Source organism: Beta vulgaris, chromosome 8 (genome assembly GCF_026745355.1).
Source record: "Beta vulgaris subsp. vulgaris cultivar EL10 chromosome 8, EL10.2, whole genome shotgun sequence".
Lineage (NCBI taxonomy): Eukaryota > Viridiplantae > Streptophyta > Magnoliopsida > Caryophyllales > Amaranthaceae > Beta > Beta vulgaris.
In genome coordinates, this window is record NC_079209.1 from 51387535 (window position 1) to 51409586 (window position 22052).

General features: G+C 33.7%; 2 protein-coding genes across 2 annotated transcripts; both read right to left on the reverse strand.

The window, feature by feature from the left end:
* Positions 1 to 1639: 1639 nt before the first annotated feature.
* LOC104901697 (pectinesterase) lies at positions 1640 to 5148 on the reverse strand. The gene is made up of 4 exons (XM_010689295.3): positions 4681 to 5148; positions 2987 to 3465; positions 2597 to 2757; positions 1640 to 2340 (listed from the first exon to the last, which is right to left on the reverse strand). Exons 1-4 carry the CDS (start codon positions 5146 to 5148, stop codon positions 1640 to 1642), a joined length of 1809 nt encoding a protein of 602 aa, XP_010687597.2.
* A 2759-nt stretch (positions 5149 to 7907) lies between these two features.
* LOC104901698 (probable pectinesterase/pectinesterase inhibitor 12) lies at positions 7908 to 10982 on the reverse strand. The gene is made up of 2 exons (XM_010689296.4): positions 9921 to 10982; positions 7908 to 8730 (listed from the first exon to the last, which is right to left on the reverse strand). The coding sequence occupies exons 1-2, from the start codon at positions 10840 to 10842 to the stop codon at positions 8033 to 8035; spliced, it is 1620 nt and encodes a 539-aa protein (XP_010687598.2). The 5' UTR covers positions 10843 to 10982; the 3' UTR covers positions 7908 to 8032.
* Positions 10983 to 22052: the final 11070 nt, after the last annotated feature.

Genomic DNA, 22052 nt, shown 5'->3' on the forward strand with positions numbered 1-22052 from the left:
CAGTAGTGTCCTTATATTTTGACACTCAAGTAGGCGGAAGGTTCCGTTCGATCTTGGGGGTATGCATACTAAGGTGATGGGTGTGAGACGGAACAAAACCGTATTTGCATTTCATCTAACAGACCTAGTGTCTGTTAAGGATTCAGTAGCCCGTATGATTCTAGTAAGATGACGGTGCCCGTTCGACGCCAATTAAAGATTAAAGATTAAAGGTTAAAGGATAAAGGATGTAACATAGTGTAGCATCATGCTTAAGATTGTTCATGTGTGCATCATTTATGTTTACATGTATTCAATGGTTCATTACGTACTCAGCATAGCTGATTGTGTGTTATTATGTGTTTGATGAACTGCGATGAACCATTGATGCCACAATGGGGAGCAGACTAGGTGTGCTGGTGCTGCTGCATAATCTCGAGCATACGGGGACTAGGCTTGGGTATTTACATTTAAAGCATTTTGAAATAAGTATTATTGGTTTTTCTAAGACTTATATATGGTTTGTGGTTTGAATGAAAGGGGTCATTGATGATTCCCGAGTTGTATTTATATTTTAATTCCGCTGCATTTTAGTTTTCAAGTTAATGTTTTAAGTTATCGTTAACCCTTATTATGCCTTGCGTTCCATCGCGGCGGTAACGCCCCCGAGGTCGACGCGACGCAGCAGTTGTAGGCGCGCGTGGATTTTGGGGGTGTTACATCAGGGGTTCGATCCTTACCCCCAGCATTATGTTGGGGTATTTTCTTAGCATGCTTTGCATGCATTACCAGCCAATGTGCTAGTAGTTCCTACAAGGCTAGTAGCCTTGGTATGGGTTAGCCCTTGGGCCTGTTACACCGGGTACGTATTTAAACTCATTCCCATCTCAGAATCTGCATGGGTACCCGCACCCGCTTCGTACCCACGTCATTCCCACAAATTTATATTTTGCAAGATGAAATGATTAATAATAATAGTATATAAATAGAATTTTGATAATAAATATACGGGGGAGGCAGGGGTGAGACGGGTATAGCATCCATTGTGTGTGCGATTTAAATTCCTATCCCTCTCAAACCTAGACCATTCCCGTGAGGATGGGGCGGGTCTCCTACTTGACCCATCTCACTACAATCCCTAGACTTAGCCCCTATTCTGCAACAACAACAAAAAAAAAAACAATCGCACAAAAGCATGTCATATACTCCCTCCGTCCCAAATTATTTGCTACATTTGCTTTATCACAAAGACCAAGGAGGGAGTGGGGACCATTGCCATAACAAGAATTAACAAAAAAGCAAATAGGTAAATTGTGGGACCTATGTACTATATATGGAAATATTTACAAAAACCAAGGAGGGAGTGATGGCAAATTTGTAAATAAAGTGTGGGACCTATGTACTATATATGGAAATAGCTGCAAATGTAGCAAATAAATTGGGACACACCTAAATGGCAAAATGTAGCAAATAAATTGGGACGGAGGGAGTACATTATTAGACTAAATCTATCATTAAAGGGGAAAAAAGCAACACTCATTCATTCTAAAAGTATTTCTAAATTATAACTCTTTCAATAAAATAAAACCCAACATGAAACCCATCCTTGTAAAAACAAATCAATATTACACATCTTTTAATTGATACATCAAATCTTGAATTACTTATACAACCCATAATGAACTTGCACAGTAGGATCACTATCACGAATCCAAGAACCCTGCAAAAATGGAGTAACAGTAAAATTTTGTGCCTCTTGTTTACTAATAGACTTCTTATAACCACCCCATTTAACACGCTTTGAAGTATCTGAACCAGGTCCATGATTGTTATACTCTGCATAATACAAAGTTTTCAATGCAAAATCTCCTTGCCATGGCATCCATCCTTCAGGTGCAATCAACTCTCCAATTGTACTTTCCATCACAATCGTCCTCGAATATTGCTTCCAAGGTCTCCCTAAGTATGTCTTATACTTGTGTTTTACAGGAAACAATTCTTTATCAGGATATATACGACAGTTATGAAGTATTATCCCTGTGTTTTCGTGCTTGTCGGCTCGCCCTTGGGCCGTCACTATGTTCTGCTGATTCTCCATTGGTTTCCTGACTATAATCATGCAGTTTTGGAAAATGGCGGATGCGTCACCAAATATGAAGTCGATTGTACCTGCGATGTAACAACTGCGGTAGAACTGTCTATGTGTTTGTGCGTATAGGGTGTCTTGATATGCTTCCATTCGACAGTTGAGGAAGATTGAACGATCTGCTTGTACTCTTAAGGCGACTGCCTGGTGCTTTTCTGGTCCTGCTGTGTTATTGAATCCTAATGCAATGCCAACAAATCCGTCTCCCATCACAGCTGAACAATAAGCAAACAAAGAAATTTCGGCATCAGTATCAGTTTGCAGCTTTTAGTTGTATGAATGTAAAAGTCGAGTATTAGAAACTTAAAATTAGTCATACTTGTACTGAACATGTCAATTTTGAAAACTGACAATAGATTACTGAAAACTGAAAGTAACAATGTTTGAGAAAGTTTCAGTGAATTTGTTCAGTAATGGTGCATAACTTACAAAACTAAAAAGTTCAAGGTAGAAAAAAGTATAGTCTATTACCAAAAGTGGCAGTTTCATATGTACGAACTCCATCTACAAAATTTTTGTTGCCTGTGATTACGCTCTTTTGTGATCCTTCTCCAAACATTGTTATGTTCTTCATCTTCTTGGTTACTGTCACGTACTCTTCATAAAATCCTCCTTTGATATAGATATATATTCTGCTCAAGTACCACATACAACATGCAACAACTTTTAGCATTTTTTCATAAGCCATGTTTCCGAATTTCAGGCTAAAACTTGTAACATATGTGTCAAAGGACCAACTCAACCAAAAGTTTAAGCGGATGGTTGAGGCCCCAGGAATAGATCTATATTCTATCAATATAATTCTAATAGAAAGTATATTGATAGAGAATACATTTGCTAGATTTGTTTTTCCACAATTACCTTTCAGTGCGATTCTCAGGCAAGGATTTCAAACAATCATTGATGGTAGTAAAATTTCCACTTCCATCTTTAGCCACAGTGATGTTGGCAACCAAGTTAGTCGTCGCCTTAACTGCAAGATTCCGTTCCTCGTGGCCAACCCACTCAGGGAACCCCTGGTTATCAACGGGTGGCGATGAACCATGTTCTAGGAGGTGACGAGCAGGAGGCTTTATAGACTCTTCGGCCGCAGCGAATTTCTCAAGGATAGTAGAAATTTGTGCAACAAGTGCAAGGGAGTTACTAACATACTCTTTAGAAGCATTCACTGCATCCTTTATTTTTTTCTTCATATCTCCATCATCAAAAGCATCAATACATGTTTCTTGGTAGGAGTATACCGCGCTTAACCATGTTTTAAGGTCGCTAATCTTGTCATGGTAGTTTTTAGCCTCTTGTCCTGCATGATTGAGGGACTCAGCCAACTCGTCTACCGAATCCTGTACGTGTTACGGTGTTAGGGGATAGTTATTCATTAGATTAAATTTTGCAAAAAATGGTTTGTAAAATTTGTATTATTATTATTGTGTATGTGATAGTTACATCTTTCATGTAATTAAATCATGTAAATAATGCAGCATTAGTATTCAATTATCTCATATTTGAGCTATAGTTAATCCACAATTTGTGTAGTGATCAGGTTTTGTGCAGCAAACATATGCGACATTAGAGATGGCCAACAGTGCGGGTCAGTCCAGCCCACCTCGTGGGCCATGTGGGTCGGGCACGTAAAAAGCCCAATCCAGCTCAGCTCGAACCGTGAAATTGGTGGGTGGGTTGTGGGTTAGATTTCTTGAGCTCAGCCCACTAAAGCCCGCTACTAAAACCGCCCGCTACAAAAACCGAAACTGGTCCAGCTCGACCCATGAACCGACCAGCCCAGTCCAAGTAAATATTGAACCAAATTGTGTATATTTTAATCAAATTGTATATATTTTAATCAAATTGCATATATTATAAATCAATCATATTTTAGAATAAAGAAATTATTCTTTAATATTAATAATTATATATATTTTAATTCATTTTAAAGATTTTATGTAACAATAATGAATAATTTCAATGATTAAATAATTTTGAAAAAAATTCTCATGCAGGGCCGCCAGCCTGGTCCAGCCCACCAGACCCACCCAAACCACCAAAACCACTTTCCGAACTGTAAAAACAGGTAACACATCGGTGTGGGCCAAGATTTTTCAACCTGCGGACCAGCCCGTCCAACCCATGAATTTCATGGTCCGGTCCTGGGCCGTGAAATCCACGGTCCAGCCCGCACCAATGGCCATCACTATGTCACATTTATACAACTCAATGCACATTAAAATTCTTGATGATGATAATAATACTCCTTTCATAATAATATAATATGCCACACTTGATTTCAGATTTCCTTTAGCTAGATTACATTAACTATCCTTCATCCTAGACAAATTTCAATCTTCATCATATATACATAAGAAAATGTCTTACTATTTTTGGATGAATAATGAATTAAACACAAATCATGTGCCCTGTTATCTTTGGATGAATAATGAATGTAGTACAAATTTTCAATTCATCGGGGGTGTTTGCTAACTAATTTATCTTATAAAAATGATCATACATATAGTATTATCAAAATTGAGGATTGAATCATGTAATAAACAATTTCTAACCTGAAAAACCTTCTTGCAAACTTCATATGCAGCCTTATCATGAGACTTATCAAACTTAAATTTCTCTGTTTTATTAATAGCCTTAACAACCTCATCCGCGGCTGCAGAGATGGCGGCCTTAACAATCAATCTAGGGGCAATAGAAGGGTTAGAGGTATCCGTATGAACCACTTTAACCAAGGTATCAGCACATTTCTTCTTATAATCTGTAGGATCACATAACAATTCTATAATCTTACTAGAAGTTTTTGTTTGCTCTCCTTGAGGTGGCGAAGAAGAGGCACCAACATATTTGGAAGAAGCACTGTTTTTCTTGCTTGTAAAATGAAAGAAGGCGAAAACACCACCAGCTATACAAAGGAGGAACAAGAGAGTACATAAGACCGCGATTAATATCTTCTTCTTGTATTTCTGTGCGCGTTCTTCCCTCCTACGTTTTGATAGTTGGCCAAACTCCTCAAAGGCCATGTTTGTATTAGAATAAGAGAAACAAAAATGGTGGGAGGCGGAGGAGGAGTTCGAGAAAGAGAGAGGCCTTCTGCCGTTGTTTTAGCTAGCCTTCCCCTAGCTAAGGCAGGAATAGTTTTTGCCTCTCTCTATTTCCTCCTCCCAACCTGTACTCATTATTTTTGTTCAATTCTTTTAAGAAAAATAGGCTTATTTTTAGTGTTTTGTTTTCCTTACTTTTATGATTATTTCATTCTCTAATTTCTCTTGAAGGAGAGAAAAATAGCTAGAGATCTGGATTGGAGAAGTTTTAGGTGTGTTATACAAAAAAAATGGGAGAAGAATTAGTTAGTTATTATTGGGAATATTTTGTTTCAAATTAAAAGTTAGTTAAACATTTGGGAGGGAAATGGATGATGCAGGGCATCCTTCTAACCGATTTTCCCGCGGATATTTTGTCCACTGATCCTCTTCACTTTGCATAGGTGAGATTTTCAAACCCCTAGTAGTTAGGGAGACCAAGTGATCCTCTTGTCTTACAAAGAAGTCAAACTAATTTAGCAAAAAAATATTATCCATGACTATTGGAAAGTAGCATAGTAGTATAATACTATTGCAAAATTATTTGTTATTGTTGTGCGCATAAGTATTTAGGAGAGAAAAAAAGGTGTAATTGACACAATAAATAACTTTATTAGAAAACGACAAATAATATTTGAGAGTTAAATGTAGGCGGATGACAAATATAAGAGGAAATATTGATTCTTTTTAATGAGTCATGATTATCAAATAAGAAAATATAGCAAGTAAAAATAAATATCTATTGAGAAAAAAATATAATAAGTAAAACAAAAGATGGAGGAAGTAAAATACGGTCATTTGGCAGGAGATATACGAGAAATTATCACGTACCGAATCCGGTCTCAAACTAGCGCATATAGGAAATGTATCCCTATTTTGCCTCTTATTACCTATTTTGGTTTGTGAATGATCATGCCAGCTTTTAGTATTCAAGATAGGTTGACTAGACCCAGGCTCCTGCATGCATAAGTCTATGTATTACAAATCTATATACTTGCTCCGTTTTTTTACATGTTACACTTTTGAAAATTGTGATTACCTAGGTAAACATTTAATTTGGGATTAAGTAAAAGGAAGGGTGGGGGATTAAAGAGTGGGGAGTACCAGTGAGCCACCGCCACCAAATGTATCACTAATGAGCCACCGCTGGGACCACCACAACCAATTAACACCAACTATCCGACACAACACACCACCAAATCGACCATCGACACCCTCCTCCTCCCTTTCCCCTGTTGAACGCGTAACCCCCTCCCCTTCTCCTTCCCTTGTAGTCGCGCAACCAACAGACCCTTTCGAGAGCTAGGGTGGGGTTTTCAGCGGGTGGGGTGGGGTTTTCGAGGGGTGGGGTGGGGTTTTCGGCGGGTGGGGTTTTCAAGGGGTATATGGGGTTTTCGACAGGTGGGGTTTTCGAGGGCTAGGTGGGGTTTTTTGGCGGGTGGAGTGAGGTTTTGGGGGGCTGTGTGGGGTTTACAGCGGATGGGTGGGGTTTTCGACGGGTGGGGTGGTGTTTCAGCGGGTTGGGTAGGGTGCGATGGTGGGGAGGGGGGCTGTTGCGGTGGTGGGGAAGGGGTTGGGCTGCTGGGTGGGTGGAAGAGGGGTGGTGGTTAATTGTTAATTTGGGTTAAATTAGGTTAAATTATGTAGGTTTAATTTTGGTTAATTGTTATAAGTAAGGGTAAGTTGGTAGTTTAACAGGTCAAAACTTACCAATTTGGGAAAGAAAAAAAGTGTAACATGTATTTTGCACCATTCCGTTTAAGGAAAGTGTAACATGTATTTTGCACCATTCCGTTTAAGGAAAGTGTAACATATAAAAAAAAAATGAGGAAGTATATATATATATCTAAAATCCAAGACAAATAAATGGCATGCTGCCACATGTACTCTCCCCTCCCTCACACAATCAGATGAAACATTAAGTAATAAAAATGTGTGTTTCAAGACTCGAATTCATGACCTCTCATTTGATATACTAATGCACTGACCAACTACGCTACAATATTCATGTTGGTCTTTGTGAGGGAAAAAAATCATTTAAACACAAGATACTATTTCTATTTTTGAAGATTTCAAATTAATGCACGTTGGTAAGTAATTCGGGATGTATCGTCCGGGACAAGAACTAATTGGTTTTACAAAAATGCTAATACCTGGCCAAAACATGCACCTCTGATGCAAGGTTTATTTATTACTAACTATAAGAAATCGATAATAAATAAGAAATTATAATTTATTCCTTAGAAGAACTTCAACTCATTCTCTTGAAGCTCACCCTCTATAGTTCATGTACTCAATTATATGGCTTCTTTAAAAGCAACTTGTTCTTTTATATCAAATTTTACTATGACATAAGTTATAGGAAATGATTTGTCATTGTACCATGGATGGTCTTTGTCATAGTATCATAAACGGTAAATAATATACTTCCTCTGTTCTAAAATAAGCGAAATACTTCTCTATTTTATGTGAGAACTTTTTACAAGAAGTGTTTCACTTATTTCCGAATAGGAGATGAGGTACATTACTAAAATTTATCACGCAACTCTGCCTTTCACCATTTGTATAGACATTTCGATCACCAAGCATTGTACATCCAAATCATACCCAATAGGCCACTACTCACTGGGCAATGCTACATCTACCCGGTGGGTAGTTAACCCACTAGAAATAGAGTATTAAAAAACTATTAGAAGTGATGAGTTGGATTTCATTATTTATTTATTTCTATTAATAGTGGGCTGTTGACCCACTGAGTAGATAAAGTTTTTTCCCTACTCGCCAGTAAACACAAACACTTACAAATTACAATTTACCTAAATCATCAAATCCCTTCATCATAAGGAAATGAAGTAGAATCTAACCATTCTGCCCCTACAATAAACTGAGAAACTGTAAAATTAATTGCATCATAATAATCCATAACATGATATCCACCCCAATTAACTCTACCATCCGTCAAAGCACCCGACCCTCTATTATCAAATTCTCCATAATACAAACTATCCAACAACCCTTCATTATCATCATTTGACCATTTTATCCACCCTTTTGGATCAACATGATCATCGATGTACGATTCGATGTACACTGTCCTAGAGTATTGCCTCCATGGCCTCCCTAGGTAACTCTTAACTTTAGTCTTATTTCCATATAAATCTTCCGTGGCCAAAACAGTGCAATTTTGGATCACTATGCCTGTATTTTCCTCGGGCATGACACGAGATTGAGCAGTGATAACCGTGTATTGCCCAGGGAGTGGCATCCGCGAAACTATGCTACATCCTTGGAAGACAACTGCGGCATTGCCAAATATGTAGTCTACGGTACCATAAATGTCACACTCCCGGTAGAATTGTCGAAAGGAGTGGACATAGAGCGTGTCTTGGTATCCTAATATGGTGCATCTGTAGACGGCTGATAAGTCTGCATTTATTCTAAGCGCGACTGCTTGGTGATTTTCTGGACCTGCTGTGTTCTCGAATGTTATGTCCCGTGCTAAGAATCCTTCTCCGGATACCGCTGCATTGTGTGACTATGCTTGTTAGGATGGTATTATATAGGAGAATAACTATAATGTGAGACAACATTACAACAATTTATAATTTTAACTAGCTATTTTACAAATTCAATGAAATTATACAAGTATGAGACTGGTCTTGTAACAACTTTTATTTTCATAATACAATGTTTTTTAGTGGCAAAAATTTTTGTTTTCTTTTTTTTATTTGAGCGCCACAAGGACGAAAGATGTAGAGAAGATTCGATTCCAAGTTTGATCCCCACCTTCCAACACTTTAACCAACTAAGCTAGTTGACATCAATTTTTGTCGAAGAGGTGAACCAGTTTAACAAAAGCTTAAACGTTTATGGCAATACGACAAATGATCATTGCTCGCAAATGCCTAGTGCTATTTTCATGAAAGTCAAACTATTATATTAAAGTTTTTTTTTTTTTTCCTTGCAGATGGTAATAAAATTTGTAGCTAGTAGTAGTTCCCTTGGAAGCATGGAAGTTGATGGATATGTGATATGTATGAGGACTGAGGTCCCCGTCTCATAAAACTCTTTAAATTTTGTTTTTTCATCCTTCCCAATATACACTTTAAAGACCCACTATTATTAATAGATCTTTTTTCCACTATTAAAAAGGTGTAGCTTCCACATACTTAGCTCATTCAAGTAGAATATTACATTGCCATCTCCTAATCAAATCAACATATTTTTATCAAAATTACCCATTTATTTGGCTGTGTAGGGGTAGATGGTACTAGGAGAAACTATAAATTTATATCTTATATATGCACAATATTTAATTTTTATTAGGAAAAATAATTAGTACGAAAACTAACTCCTACTAGGTTATTAACCTAGGATGAGGATTCGAACCCTGAACAATGTCTTGAAATTCGAGGTGATACTCCACTGAGCTACCACCTTTTTCCCTGATATATGCGCAATTTGCATATCTTGGTGTCGATTTTGGCAATTTTGTGAAAACAAAATCTCAATCGGACCCAATTTTTTTGGGGAAATACCCAAAACGTAAGTCCATTTCTCCAAAATTAAGAAAAGAAGGCCACCAATATATGAACTATTTGCATGTGGCCATGTGGGATATTAATTAAGCAAGCTCCATTCTAATATTCCATGCTAAAATAATTGAAGAAACTTAAAAAAAAAAAAAAGAGGTTAAAATAAGAGAAAATTACCAACAGTAGCTGATCTGAAAGTAGTCCAACCATCAGCCACACTCCTTTTACCAGTAATCACAGTAACATCACTTCCATCACCAAGTAAAACAATGTTAGCCTTATTACTTGGAATCTCCACATTTTCCTCATAAATCCCCTGTTTTACATATATAAAAGTCCTATACTCACTATTATTTGGTGCAAAATTCACAGCTTCTTGTACACTTGTAAAATTCCCACTTCCATCAGCTGCAACTATGATCCTCACACTTGGATCATATCCATCATACTCGCCACCATCATCATAATCATCTACGATCTTACGATTCAACGATTTATGGGGTCCCACCAGTGTCGCGGCCATTGGTGGGACCCCTTGAGACGGGTTGGCTAGTATAGACAATGAGTTACTTACATGCTTATAAGTGTTAATAATGGAGCTTAATAGGAGTGGCTTTCGAGGGCCGGAAGCCGATGCAAGACCTTCTAGGCAAGTTTCCTTGTTAGTAAGGGCTGCGCTAAGGAAAATTCTAGCATCAGTTAAGTTTGATGACTTGACCTTAGAGACTGATTTTCTAAGGGAAAGTAGTGAGATTTGGTGAAGTTCCTTACAATCTTGGAGTGCTCCTCTTTGTGTTTCTATGAGATTATAATGTGTTGTAGTAGCAAATATTTGTGATAGTTTGTTAACTTCAATTAGTGCATTTTGAAGTGATTGAAGGAGGAAATTAAGGAGGTTTAAAGGTAGGTTTAAGGAAAGTGTAAGTTTTAGGGTATTGAAACAAACATCTGGGTATGGTGAGGTTTTACACAAAGATGATAATTCTGATTTAGGAGATATAATCTGATCATTCAAAGAGTTAGCAAATGACATGAAACTAATTAAGGTTATAAACAAAATTAGAAGAAAAATATGAGGTTTTGAGAGGGAGAAAGCCATTATAGAAGAAGATGAAGTTAGAAGTGGAATAATGTTGGGAGAAATATATATAACTTATAGGATTGGTTATAAGTTAATTATGGCTTTGGAAAGGTAAAGTTTTGCATCAAATTTAGTAGATATATAGATTTGGTGTAAATTTCAAGTAATAATGAGCATCTTTTGAAACTATATATGGATAAATGGAAGTCACAAAAAGTTATGCAACTATTTTTTTCTTTAAAAGTTGTGCAAGTTGTGCATTAATTGGTGTCATTTAGTGTGTTGAGATAGTAAGGACAAAAGGTAGAATATGGAATCATTGACATTGCAAATAGTACTTGGTGTAGATGAACCCATGCTAAATGGTAGAGGGAGTGTATGATGGTAATAGGCAATAGCAATGCATTATAGAGATGCAAAACTGGGGGTGAAGTTAGCTGAGCGCCTACTGGTATAGTGGTATTCAGGTGCAATAGGAAACCCGTGAAGAAGGCTTGTTTTTTTCTTGGCATTTTGATCAGTATTCTAATCCGGGTAAGATGTGATTAACTGATTATTCCTCTATGTTACTCATTTGCTTTAGGTATTGTAGGGCATGAAAATATTATTAAATATTATGTTATTATTTTCGTCCCTTCAAGTCAAATGTTAACTTTTATAAAAATGGTACTCTCTTTATTTCAAAATATAAAACACCACGCTTTACGAAAATTTGCTTTGACCACAAATATCTCTCAAATACGATAAATACAAATTATAAAAATTATATCGTTGAATTCATCTTGAAAAGTACTATATTAACATTATTTTTTAAAATTTTCTATTAACATAAATTGAGAGTAATTAACGATCAAAGTTCGACCTCGAACATCGTGCGTGCCTTATCTCTATTATATAAGCCAAGGGAGGAGGTGTGGTGTCCTCTTTTGAAGTGACTAAAATACCCTTTAATAATTTAACTTGCCATATGAATGGAATATGCAATACCATTAATGACTTGACGACTAGAATGACACAATCAATTCACAAAATCAATTAGAATCTTCAACCAAAAATAGTTAGCAAACATATCGTGATAAAATAATATTTCATATTTACAAAGTTTAAACAATATGGTTTATTAACATTTATAATTGTTAAAAAATTCTAAAGTCGTTGAAAAGTAAATTAAAAAGATAATAACATCTACAAAAGAAACTCAATAATTTACATCACTATCAAAAAAATTTAGATAAAAAAACATGTCCACTTGTATATAACTACATAAAATCGTCTACGCACGCATCGCGTGCATATGTAACTAGTATTTTGAAAGGGAGGGAGTGAATAAGATTAATTAATGTGGGCCTATCTTCGAATTTGGTCTATATTGAAGAAGGACAATAAGCATTCAAGAAAATGTATCGTTCCAATATAGAAAACTAGCTTTTTTATGCATGTTATGCGTGCGGCGACATTTAGGGAATAACTATTACATAGTAGTAAAACAAACCAAAAAACGAAAGTTTATACTCCATCCGTCCCATAATATAGTGCTTGCATTCCTCTTTGGGTCCCAAAATGTTGTGCCTATTTCTCTTTTATCAATTTGTTTGGACTAAATTGTCCTTCATTTCTACATAAAGCTTTCCAAAATACCCCTACTTTCTTTAAAATATGTGCCCCAATTTATTGTTTTACACCATTCCAAGGAATATTTATTGCTCTTTCATTTAATTTTAAAGGAAAAAGGAGAAAAAACTAGTTCCAAGACAAAAATACCAATAAACATTTATTTAAATATATATTTTTGTGAAATCCTAAAACTCCTTCCATTTTCCTTAATTCTTGTGAAAAATGAGAAGTGAGCACTATATTATGGGACAGAGGGAGTATTTAATTGCACCTCCATTTTGTAAATAAGAAAGATTAAAATACTTACAGATAGTATTTAAAAACACATTAATAAATAAATATAAGTAATGAAATTGCATCTCTAACTAATGTTTTTTGTCAAAGCTCTAAACAAACCCATGAACCATGACAAAAAGAGACAAAAATAATGCAGTCATTTTTCCCTCTCTTCAGTTCTTAGCTACTCTCCCAATTCCCAAACCTATCTCTCGATTCACGCAATTCTTTTTCCCTTTCTATTTAATTAAAACAATGCAGTCATCACTTTAATCTTTCTCTCCTTTTTATCATTTTCCTTAATTTCCCCCAAATCAAACCACACACTCGATTTCTCCTCATTCTTGGCTAAACCTCTCAATCTCTGCTTTTGTGGATCAGACTTCGAAGGGAAACATTGAGTTTCTCAGTGAGTTCTCGCCGAGTTCAACTCCCGAGTCGCCCGAGTTCACTCTCCCGAGACCTTCAATTATGATTTCGTCATCATTTGAGCTAGCTTTGGCAGTTATGAAGATGTTATTCATATCGTCAATAAGGAATTTTTGAATATCGAGTTGATGGGATGAAATTCGATTATGGGCACAATTTTTTGATTTTAACATGTGTTGAAGTTTTTTTTTTCTCAAATTCTTTTTTAATATTTGGGCACAAAAATAATTTGTGTGGAAGTATTTTTGTCTCAATTTTTTTAATATCTGGGTACAAATTTGAAGATATATTTTGACGAAATTTGATTTTTTTCCCCAATAATTTCTGATGTAATTTTAATTTGAATTTCAACTATATTTGAATGAAAATTTAAATAAACTATAATAAAAAATTCTAACACAGCACATATTTGTAACATTTCTTGTTATTTGAGTTTAAATTTACTTGAACATATTACATATTCTTAAGATTTACCGAACATAGAATATTACACATACTTTTATTTTCAATAACAAATTGTGTGCCTGATTAACAGTAAAGTATCCGCAAATTTGAGAATGTCGTATTTAAAAATGTTGTGAAGCTCCAATCTATGAAGAGAACTTAATTTTTTTTTTCGGGTTTAAAGTTTGTGTTTTTATTGAGCTTGTGTTATGGAAAAATTTATTTGAGTTTGAATTTAAGTGTGTCTCTCTAATGAGAATGTCGTGTATTTTTTTTTTTTTTTTGTTATTGTATGTGGTATTAATGTGCGGCAAATTCTTGATTATGAATCTTTTTATTTGATTGAATCTTTTTTATTGGCAAGTTTATGTTATTGTGCATTATATGAGTTGATTGGATTTAATACAGACTTGGTTGAATTTTTATTGGCAAGTTTATGCGATTGAGTATTATATGAGTTGATTGGATTTAATAGAGATTTGATTGATTTTTTTAGCAAGTTTATGCACGAAATTGGTTTTGATTAACTGCTAGAGGTTGTATTTGAAAATTTGGAATGTAATATTTATGTTGTGGAGGGCAATTAAGTGAATTCTTATAAGGAGACACTATTGCTCCCCCCCAGCTTATATAATAGAGATCAACCTTGGCCGAGATCAAACTCGAATATCATTATTCAAAAAGATTATATTTGTTTGTGAGCAACAACAAATCAATATCAAATCCTTTCAGTAGAAGAAGAACAATAAGTATACAAAACTGATGCGTTGTTCTATTTTACATCAACATCCTTGAACAATGTCAAGTCCAAAGACCCTTATTCAAACTTGAATAAAAGTCATACGTAATTTGCAAGCTCAAGTGCACGTGAAGATCGAATTAGATGATCAAAATATTTGAAGATTGTAACCCAAATATAAATATCAATAAAATATTATTTTGTTTACATATTTTCGTTCTATTTTTGCATACTTAAAATTTGTGTTTACATGTCTGTAGAATTAGAAGGGAGTATGAGGTGTGAAATTTAAAAGCATTATCTCTATTATATAAGTCAAGGAGGGAGTTACAATGTCCCCTTTGAAAAGACTTTTTAACCCCTCATTCAATAAAAATACTTACCTATTAATTAAGATTTTGAGATTTTCCTTAATCATAGCTCTTCCTAATTTAAAATATGTATATCAAAAGAAGTTCAAAGTAGCTAAAATAAACATTCATAAAAATATGTGTAATGAAAGAAAAAAAATTTATGATTGAAGAATAAATTAACATAACTAAAGCAATATTCAAATCAGTTACAAAACCAAAGATATAAAATTTTAATTTTACATAAACTTTATAATGCAATAATAATACCAACATCCATTAACAAGTAATACAAATACCTAGAAAATAACTGTTTCATCAAGTAATTTTTATATTATGTATTTACACTACATGATATTTAATTAGAACTAATTATGATTTTAAATTCCATTCTTCAAAATTACATTTAGATAGAATTTAATGATAATCGCCAAAATTATCCATGCACGCATCGCGTGCAAAGAAGACTAGTATTGAGAAGGGAGAGATAAGGAGATACTTTGTTTTAGATTTTTTTGAATCTAGTGGTTCAAAGTATGTAGTACGGGTACTTCTTCTAGGCCACGTACTCGTGCCCAATACGATACGTATCATGTATGGGTACGCGTATCCATTCCTAAAATTTCAAAATCTTACCTTTTTGTCCCTATATCTGAACCCGTATCCGTATCTGAACCCGTATCGTACCCGTCTATGTGCAACCTAGGCTCAGACAATCCAACAAAATAGTTTCACTGATCGTAAAGCATATACAATGGTTGAACTCTTGGGAGTTCATGAGGAGAGAGAGGAGAAAAAGTAATAATAAAAAATAGGAGAGAGAGTATAAAGAGGAGAGAGAAGAAGATAAACTGGGCAGTGGGATGGACCGTCCATAAACTTGTCAGCCAAAGTTATATAAAGGTGGATATGTGGCAAGAGTACATTGGGTTAGATAATCTAGTTTTGATTTTTTGGGGTATGGTAAATAGTAGGAGAAAGAGTTTAATAATCCTTTAAATCAGTCTAATCATTGAAAGTAAAAAAAAAAAACAAGGGTTTTTGGGTAAATTGGGCATAAATGAGGTGGAGGAAAGAGAAAGTAATAAAATAATTGGCAACCCCTAAAATTGGTCTAACCATTGGTTTTGCTCTAAGTAATACTAGCATTTTTTGCGCGCGATGCGTGCTTGGATTTTTTTCAAAACAGAAACTCAATTTTTTTCGACGTATGTAAAAGTCAAAATTTGAACATTAGACATACAAAGTATAATTGTTTTTATTTACAAAATTTAATTGGTTTAGTCTTGTCACTTAATCTCTCACCAGTCTTTTTTTTTTTTTTTTTTACTTTTCAAGGTCAAAATTCTATGAACAAAATAGAAATTTTATTGAATTTATCTCTGATTTCTAATATTATAATTTTTTAGTTGATTTTAGAATTAAGTACACTACTTCATAATTCATATATTATGAAGAAAGTGGACACTTGGATTTCAAGTCAAATTTTTGTGAGTATGTATTAACGTTGTAGTGTATTGGTTGTAGTTTGTAAGTTAATCTTTTGGTTTTTGTTAGTTTCATCATTTGAGTGATTTGTATATTGTAAATTATACAATTCTATGATTTTAGTTGACTTGTGAGTGATTGTTATAATTTTATTTCCAATATTTTTATTTGAATTCCCTTTGGTTTGTAAGTGGATTTGTAATTTAGAAAGGAAAAGGGATAAAATAGTCTCTTCATTCGGGGACACCATAGTCCCCCCTTCCCTTATATAATAGAGATATGTTGTACTTTAATTCTTGAATGATATTTTACATAAACCTTTTTACCTTGATAATTAATCGCTATAATATAATAGAAAGAGATAGGTCCAAATATATGTAAGATTTCATTATATATAGGAAACACTATGAAAAAGTAAATAAATTTTTTTCCTCGTCTAACTTCTAAATTATAATTTCACTACAAATACACCTCGTTTTTTTTCCTTGTCTAACTTCTAAATTTTGTTGGCACACTTGATATTTAAAAATTTCCATCATTTCAAATTTGGTCCTTTTCTAAATTTTAACACTTTTAGCTTCAATTATATTTGAAATGAAATTTTGATTTTTTTCATACACAATTTGATATTGGAATTTTTTTTTAGAAAAACAAAAATCGTTACTTTTTGCAAATTAATTTAGTTTTTTTTTCTGAAAATGGATTTTTGCAAAAAGTTTGATATTGTTTTGTTTTTCGAAATTTATTTCTGAACAGATAAAATAGTCTCTTCATTCGGGGACACCATAGCTCTCCTTTTCCTTATATAATAGAGATATGTTGTACTTTAATTCTTGAATGATATTTTACATAAACCTTTTTACCTTGATAATTAATCGCTATAATATAATAGAAAGAGATAGGTCCAAATATATGTAAGAGTTTCATTATATATAGGAAACACTATGAAAAGTAAATAATTTTTTTTCCTCGTCTAACTTCTAAATTATAATTTCACTACAAATACACCTCAGTTTTTTTTTCCTTGTCTAACTTCTAAATTTTGTTTGCACACATTGATATTTAAAATTTTTCATCATTTCAAATTTGGTCCTTTTCTAAATTTTAACACTTTTAGCTGCAATTATATTTGAAATGAAATTTTGATTTTTTCATACACAATTTGATATTGGAATCTTTTTTAGAAAAACAAAAATCGTTACTTTTTACAAATTAATTTTTTTTTTCTGAAAATGGATTTTTGCGAAAAATTGTTTGCAAAAAGTTTGATATTGTTTTGTTTTTCAAAATTTATTTCTGAACATGGATTTTTTGCAAAAGTTTTGGGCAAAAATTTTAAAATTGGCATTTTTTTAAGAAAAAACTAAATTTGTTTTATATGAAAATGAATTAAAATTAAGTCTGATTGTATAAAAGTCCTTTTGAACTTATTGTTGTCATCTCCATTTTTTTAACTACATAACAGTCAACTAATTTCATATTGTTTATTTCAACTAATGTGAAATAATTTGGAAGCTCGCAAATTATGCCGATGGATGAATGTGTGATATCACCGTCAAAATCTTATGTTTTTATGAAATTTGTGTTTATAGGTAACTTTTGTGAGTAGTTGTGAATGGTTCTTGAGAACAGTGATTTGTAAGTAAATTTTTGTAGTAAATGTTTTTTTATGTATTGATGTTCTAGATTATTAGTTTTACTTTGTATGTTAATTTTAAGTTTTAATAAAGTTTTTTGATTATTTGAATGATTTGCAACATGATTTTCTTAATTGTATGAGTGATTTGTAAAGTTTCTTCTTTTAAGTGATTTGTGAGTGAGTGTTGTAAATTAATTTTCCGTAGTTTTTTTTGAGTCTTGATTTTAATTATGAGATTCCTTTTGTAATTTAGAAAGGGGAGGGGGGCAAAATAATCAGTTCAAAAGAGGACACCATAGCTCCCCCCTTTCCTTATATTATAGAGATATAAACCCCCTGTTGTCTAATCCCCCCCCTATTTCGTTATATGTACTATCTCTACCAAAAAAACAAACAACAACAATAATAACAATACTAATTACATTATTACTCCCTCCATCCCATAATATAGTGCTTGCATTTCTTTTCGAGTGTCCCAAAATGTTGTGCTTATTTTCCTTTTTATCAATTTGTTCGGACTAAATTATCCTTCATTTATACATAAAACTTTCCAAAATACCCTTACCTTTATTTTAAAATATGTGTCCCTATTTATTGTTTTACATAATTACATCATTCCAAGGAACATTTATTGCTCTTTCATTTTATTCTAAAGGAAAAAGAAAAAAAAACTAGTTCCAAGACAAAAGTACCCAAAAACATTTACTTAAATATATGTTTTTGTGAAATCCTAAAACTCCTCCCATTTTCCTTAATTCTTGTGAAAAATGAGAAGTGAGCACTATATTATGGGACGGAGGGAGTATTATTATTATTATCATTATTATTATTATTATCATTATTATTATTATTATTATTATTATTATTATTATTATTATTATTATTATATATGGAGTATATTCAAATATTTTAGAAATTTCATGTAATATTTAAACATCTATGAAAAACCCGAAGGATGGAATCTAAATAAGTGAAATTTAAGAACCTCGGTAAGCAAAATTTTGTCAGCAACCGACCATTTGGCTTCAAAGGAATTTATTTCATAGTGCCACATGCCCACAACCATATGCCAAATTCAGGAGATCATACAGAGTAGGGGTGAGCAAAACCGGGTACTTAATAAAATTTTATAGACCCGGACCCAGATCCGGATCCAGTGGATATTAAAAATCTAGAATTGGAATTGGAATTGGTCAAATCGGATCCTAAATTTTTGGACCAAAACCCGGACCCGGTGGGTACCAGGTCCAGAACCGGGTACCCAGTTGTAAGTTTAACAACATACTAAGATGGGCCAATTGAGCTATAAAAATTTTTCAAAAAATTAAATGGGCCTAAAGGCCCACTAAGTACTAACTTTTTACTTAACAACTATTATCCTATTACCAATTCTATATGAGTATATGAAAAAAAACAATTCTAAATACCGAGTAACCGGACCTAGACACGCTCCAATCGGGTACCTAGAGCTGGAACCGGTCAAACTGGGTACCCACCAGGTACTGGGTCCGAAAAAATTCTACCCAGAATTGGAACCGGATGCAACTGGGTCCAATTTTTTGGACCCAGACCCGGACCCAGTTGGACCGGGACCAGGTCCGGACCCGACGGGTCCATACTGGGTCCGGATCCGGGTCTGGGTCTGGGAACCCGGAATTTCTGCTCACCCCTAATGTTAATCACTAATCTGATACAAATAACACGAATTTTTTTCTTGGATAATACAAAAGTGGGTTTTAATTCCCAAAATATGCTCAAAAAAATAAAAATTCCCTACGTACCGTCCACATAAGACGGCACACGAGAAACTGTTTTTTTTTTTTATCCCACGAAAACCGCTACTCAAAGTAGGGGTTTATTTTAAAATAAACTGCTACTGTGAGTAGCGGTTTATAAATATAAACCGCTATCTCAAGTAGCGGTTTACCTGGGAAAAATGTTGCAAGCACAACTTGATTAATGAACCGCTACTTGAAGTAGCGGTTTACACAATAACAACAACAACAACAATTTTTTTTTTTTTTGTAAACCGCTATTTCAAGTAGCGGTTTTACTTAAGTTGAAAAAAAAAAAATTCTTGACACTTGTAAACCGCTACTTCAAGTAGCGGTTTTACTTAAGTTGGACGAAAAAAAATATCTCGCGTGCCGTCCTACGTGGACGGTACGCAGGAAATTTTTAATTTTTTGGCCATATTTTGCATTGGGAATTAAAACCCACTTTTGCATTATCCAAGGAAAAAATTCCAAGTAACACATACAAATAAAAATAACTTGAGTTTTGTTGTATATAGAATGTTTTATAATTAAAATACGTAACAATGAAAATTGGAGGAAAAAAAAAGAATTTAAAGACATACACGTCATATAGTTATCTTAGCTTGTACTCCCTATATTTCCTAAAGATCCTCTCAGTTGTGATTTACGTGGTATCCATTGCACTCATTTGACCATTAATACCCCTTCGTAATGTTTTGTTCTTAGAATCTTCTAAAGTTTTTGTCAATTTACAAGATAAATAATATTCATGTCGGGTTTTCTTTGATTCATTTTACTTAGTACTTTAATAATATTCAATTATTATAATTTTTACTAATATGTAATGAATATATTTAAGGTCAAAAAGTATATTAACAAATGCGCACAATTAAAGTAGGAATAAGAAAAAAAAAACAAAGAGAATATCTTTTATTATACAATAGTCAAAATTATTGAAAAAAAATAAAATTACAGAAATGTGCATTGTCACATATTCAACAAAATCTTCCATGATAATAATTTTCATATATATCAACTACCACATACGGTCTTTAAGACTTTAACATTGACCACGTGAATAGTGAATAGTGAATAGTTAATGGAGGATTGGAGAGGGTAGGTACTCTGTCGTTAGGGTGTTCATGGCCTCATGGGAGGTTAAATATTGTCCCGAAACAATATGTCGTTTGGCAATCGGAAGTTCTGGTTCGCTCTTTCTGCAATTTGTAAACGTAACCGTTTACGTCAGTTACCGCCAAAGCAATTAACCGTTTTTTCGGTGCGGTTTTTCAGTTAATTATTAATTGTTATTTAAGATCGATATAGAATTATATTTTTCTTAATGTACATACTTCCTCTGTTTAGAAATAGTTGCACATTTCATATTTTCACATTTGCCAACGTATTATTTCAAACATTAATATCTCTAATTATCAATAAGTAAAAATTAAAAAAAAATTGATATTAAAATAATATACATCAAGACGAATCTAACAAGATCTCATATGACTATGTTTTTCCTAAAATATAAATCACCAAAGACAATCAAAGTGCCAGATGTGAATACTCCTAATAATAATAGTAATAACAATGAGTAAAGCTATAATAAACAAACTAATACTCCCTCCGTTTCCTAAAGATCTTCCCACTTACTGTTCCTACAAATACCCAAGGAAAATCAAGTTGTGTGGGGCATGGTGTGAGTAAAGTAGGAGAGAGAAAGGGGTTAAGATAAATAAACAAATAAAAAGGGGTTAAAGTAGGAGAGAGAAAGTGAGTAAAATTGAATTAATAATGTAATGGTGGACCATATGATAGTGACATGAGAGGGTAAATAGGGAAATTTGTTTTGCCAAATAAGGAATAAAGCAAAAGTGGGAAGATCTTTTGGAAACACCTTTAAACGGAAAGAGGGAAGATCTTTAGGAAACAATTTCAAGAAAATATTTTATGCCTTATCAAACGGAGCCTAAGGACGTGTTCGGCACAAGTTTTTTAAGTAGCTTTTAGTGTCTTGACTCGGTCAAAAACACTAATTAGAAAAAATAATAGTGTTGGCAAGGTAGTGGTGTGCTTTTAGTGATACAAGTAGTGTTTTAGTAGTGTTTGTCAAAAGCTATAATTTGTAGCTTTTGGGTAGCTTTTAGTGGTGTATAAATTACTCCCTCCGTTTCCTAAAGATCTTCCCTCTTTCCGTTTAAAGGTGTTTCCAAAAGATCTTCCCTCTTTTGCTTTATTCCTTATTTGGCAAAACAAATTTCCCTATTTACCCTCTCATGTCACTATCATATGGTCCACCATTACATTATTAATTCAATTTTACTCCCTTTCGCTCTCCTACTTTAATCCCTTTTCATTTTTTATTTATCTTAACCCCTTTCTCTCTCCTACCTTACTCACACCAAGCCCCACACAACTTGATTTTCCTTGGTATCTGTAGGAACAGTAAGTGGGAAGATCTTTAGAATTCGGAGGGAGTATATGTTAAGGTT

What these genes read in the sequence shown, in the direction of transcription:
- LOC104901698 (XM_010689296.4), bottom strand. Translation starts at nt 10,842, where the DNA reads ATGGCTTTCTCCCTCTCAAAACCTCATATTTTTCTTCTAATTTTGTTT. An exon ending in TTTCAGATCAGCTACTGTTG is followed by an intron (nt 8,731 to 9,920) that starts GTAATTTTCTCT and finishes CACACAATGCAG; the next exon opens with CGGTATCCGGAGAAGGATTC.
- LOC104901697 (XM_010689295.3), bottom strand. Translation starts at nt 5,148, where the DNA reads ATGGCCTTTGAGGAGTTTGGCCAACTATCAAAACGTAGGAGGGAAGAA. An exon ending in TTTGCAAGAAGGTTTTTCAG is followed by an intron (nt 3,466 to 4,680) that starts GTTAGAAATTGT and finishes TAACACGTACAG; the next exon opens with GATTCGGTAGACGAGTTGGC. An exon ending in ATATGAAACTGCCACTTTTG is followed by an intron (nt 2,341 to 2,596) that starts GTAATAGACTAT and finishes CTTATTGTTCAG; the next exon opens with CTGTGATGGGAGACGGATTT.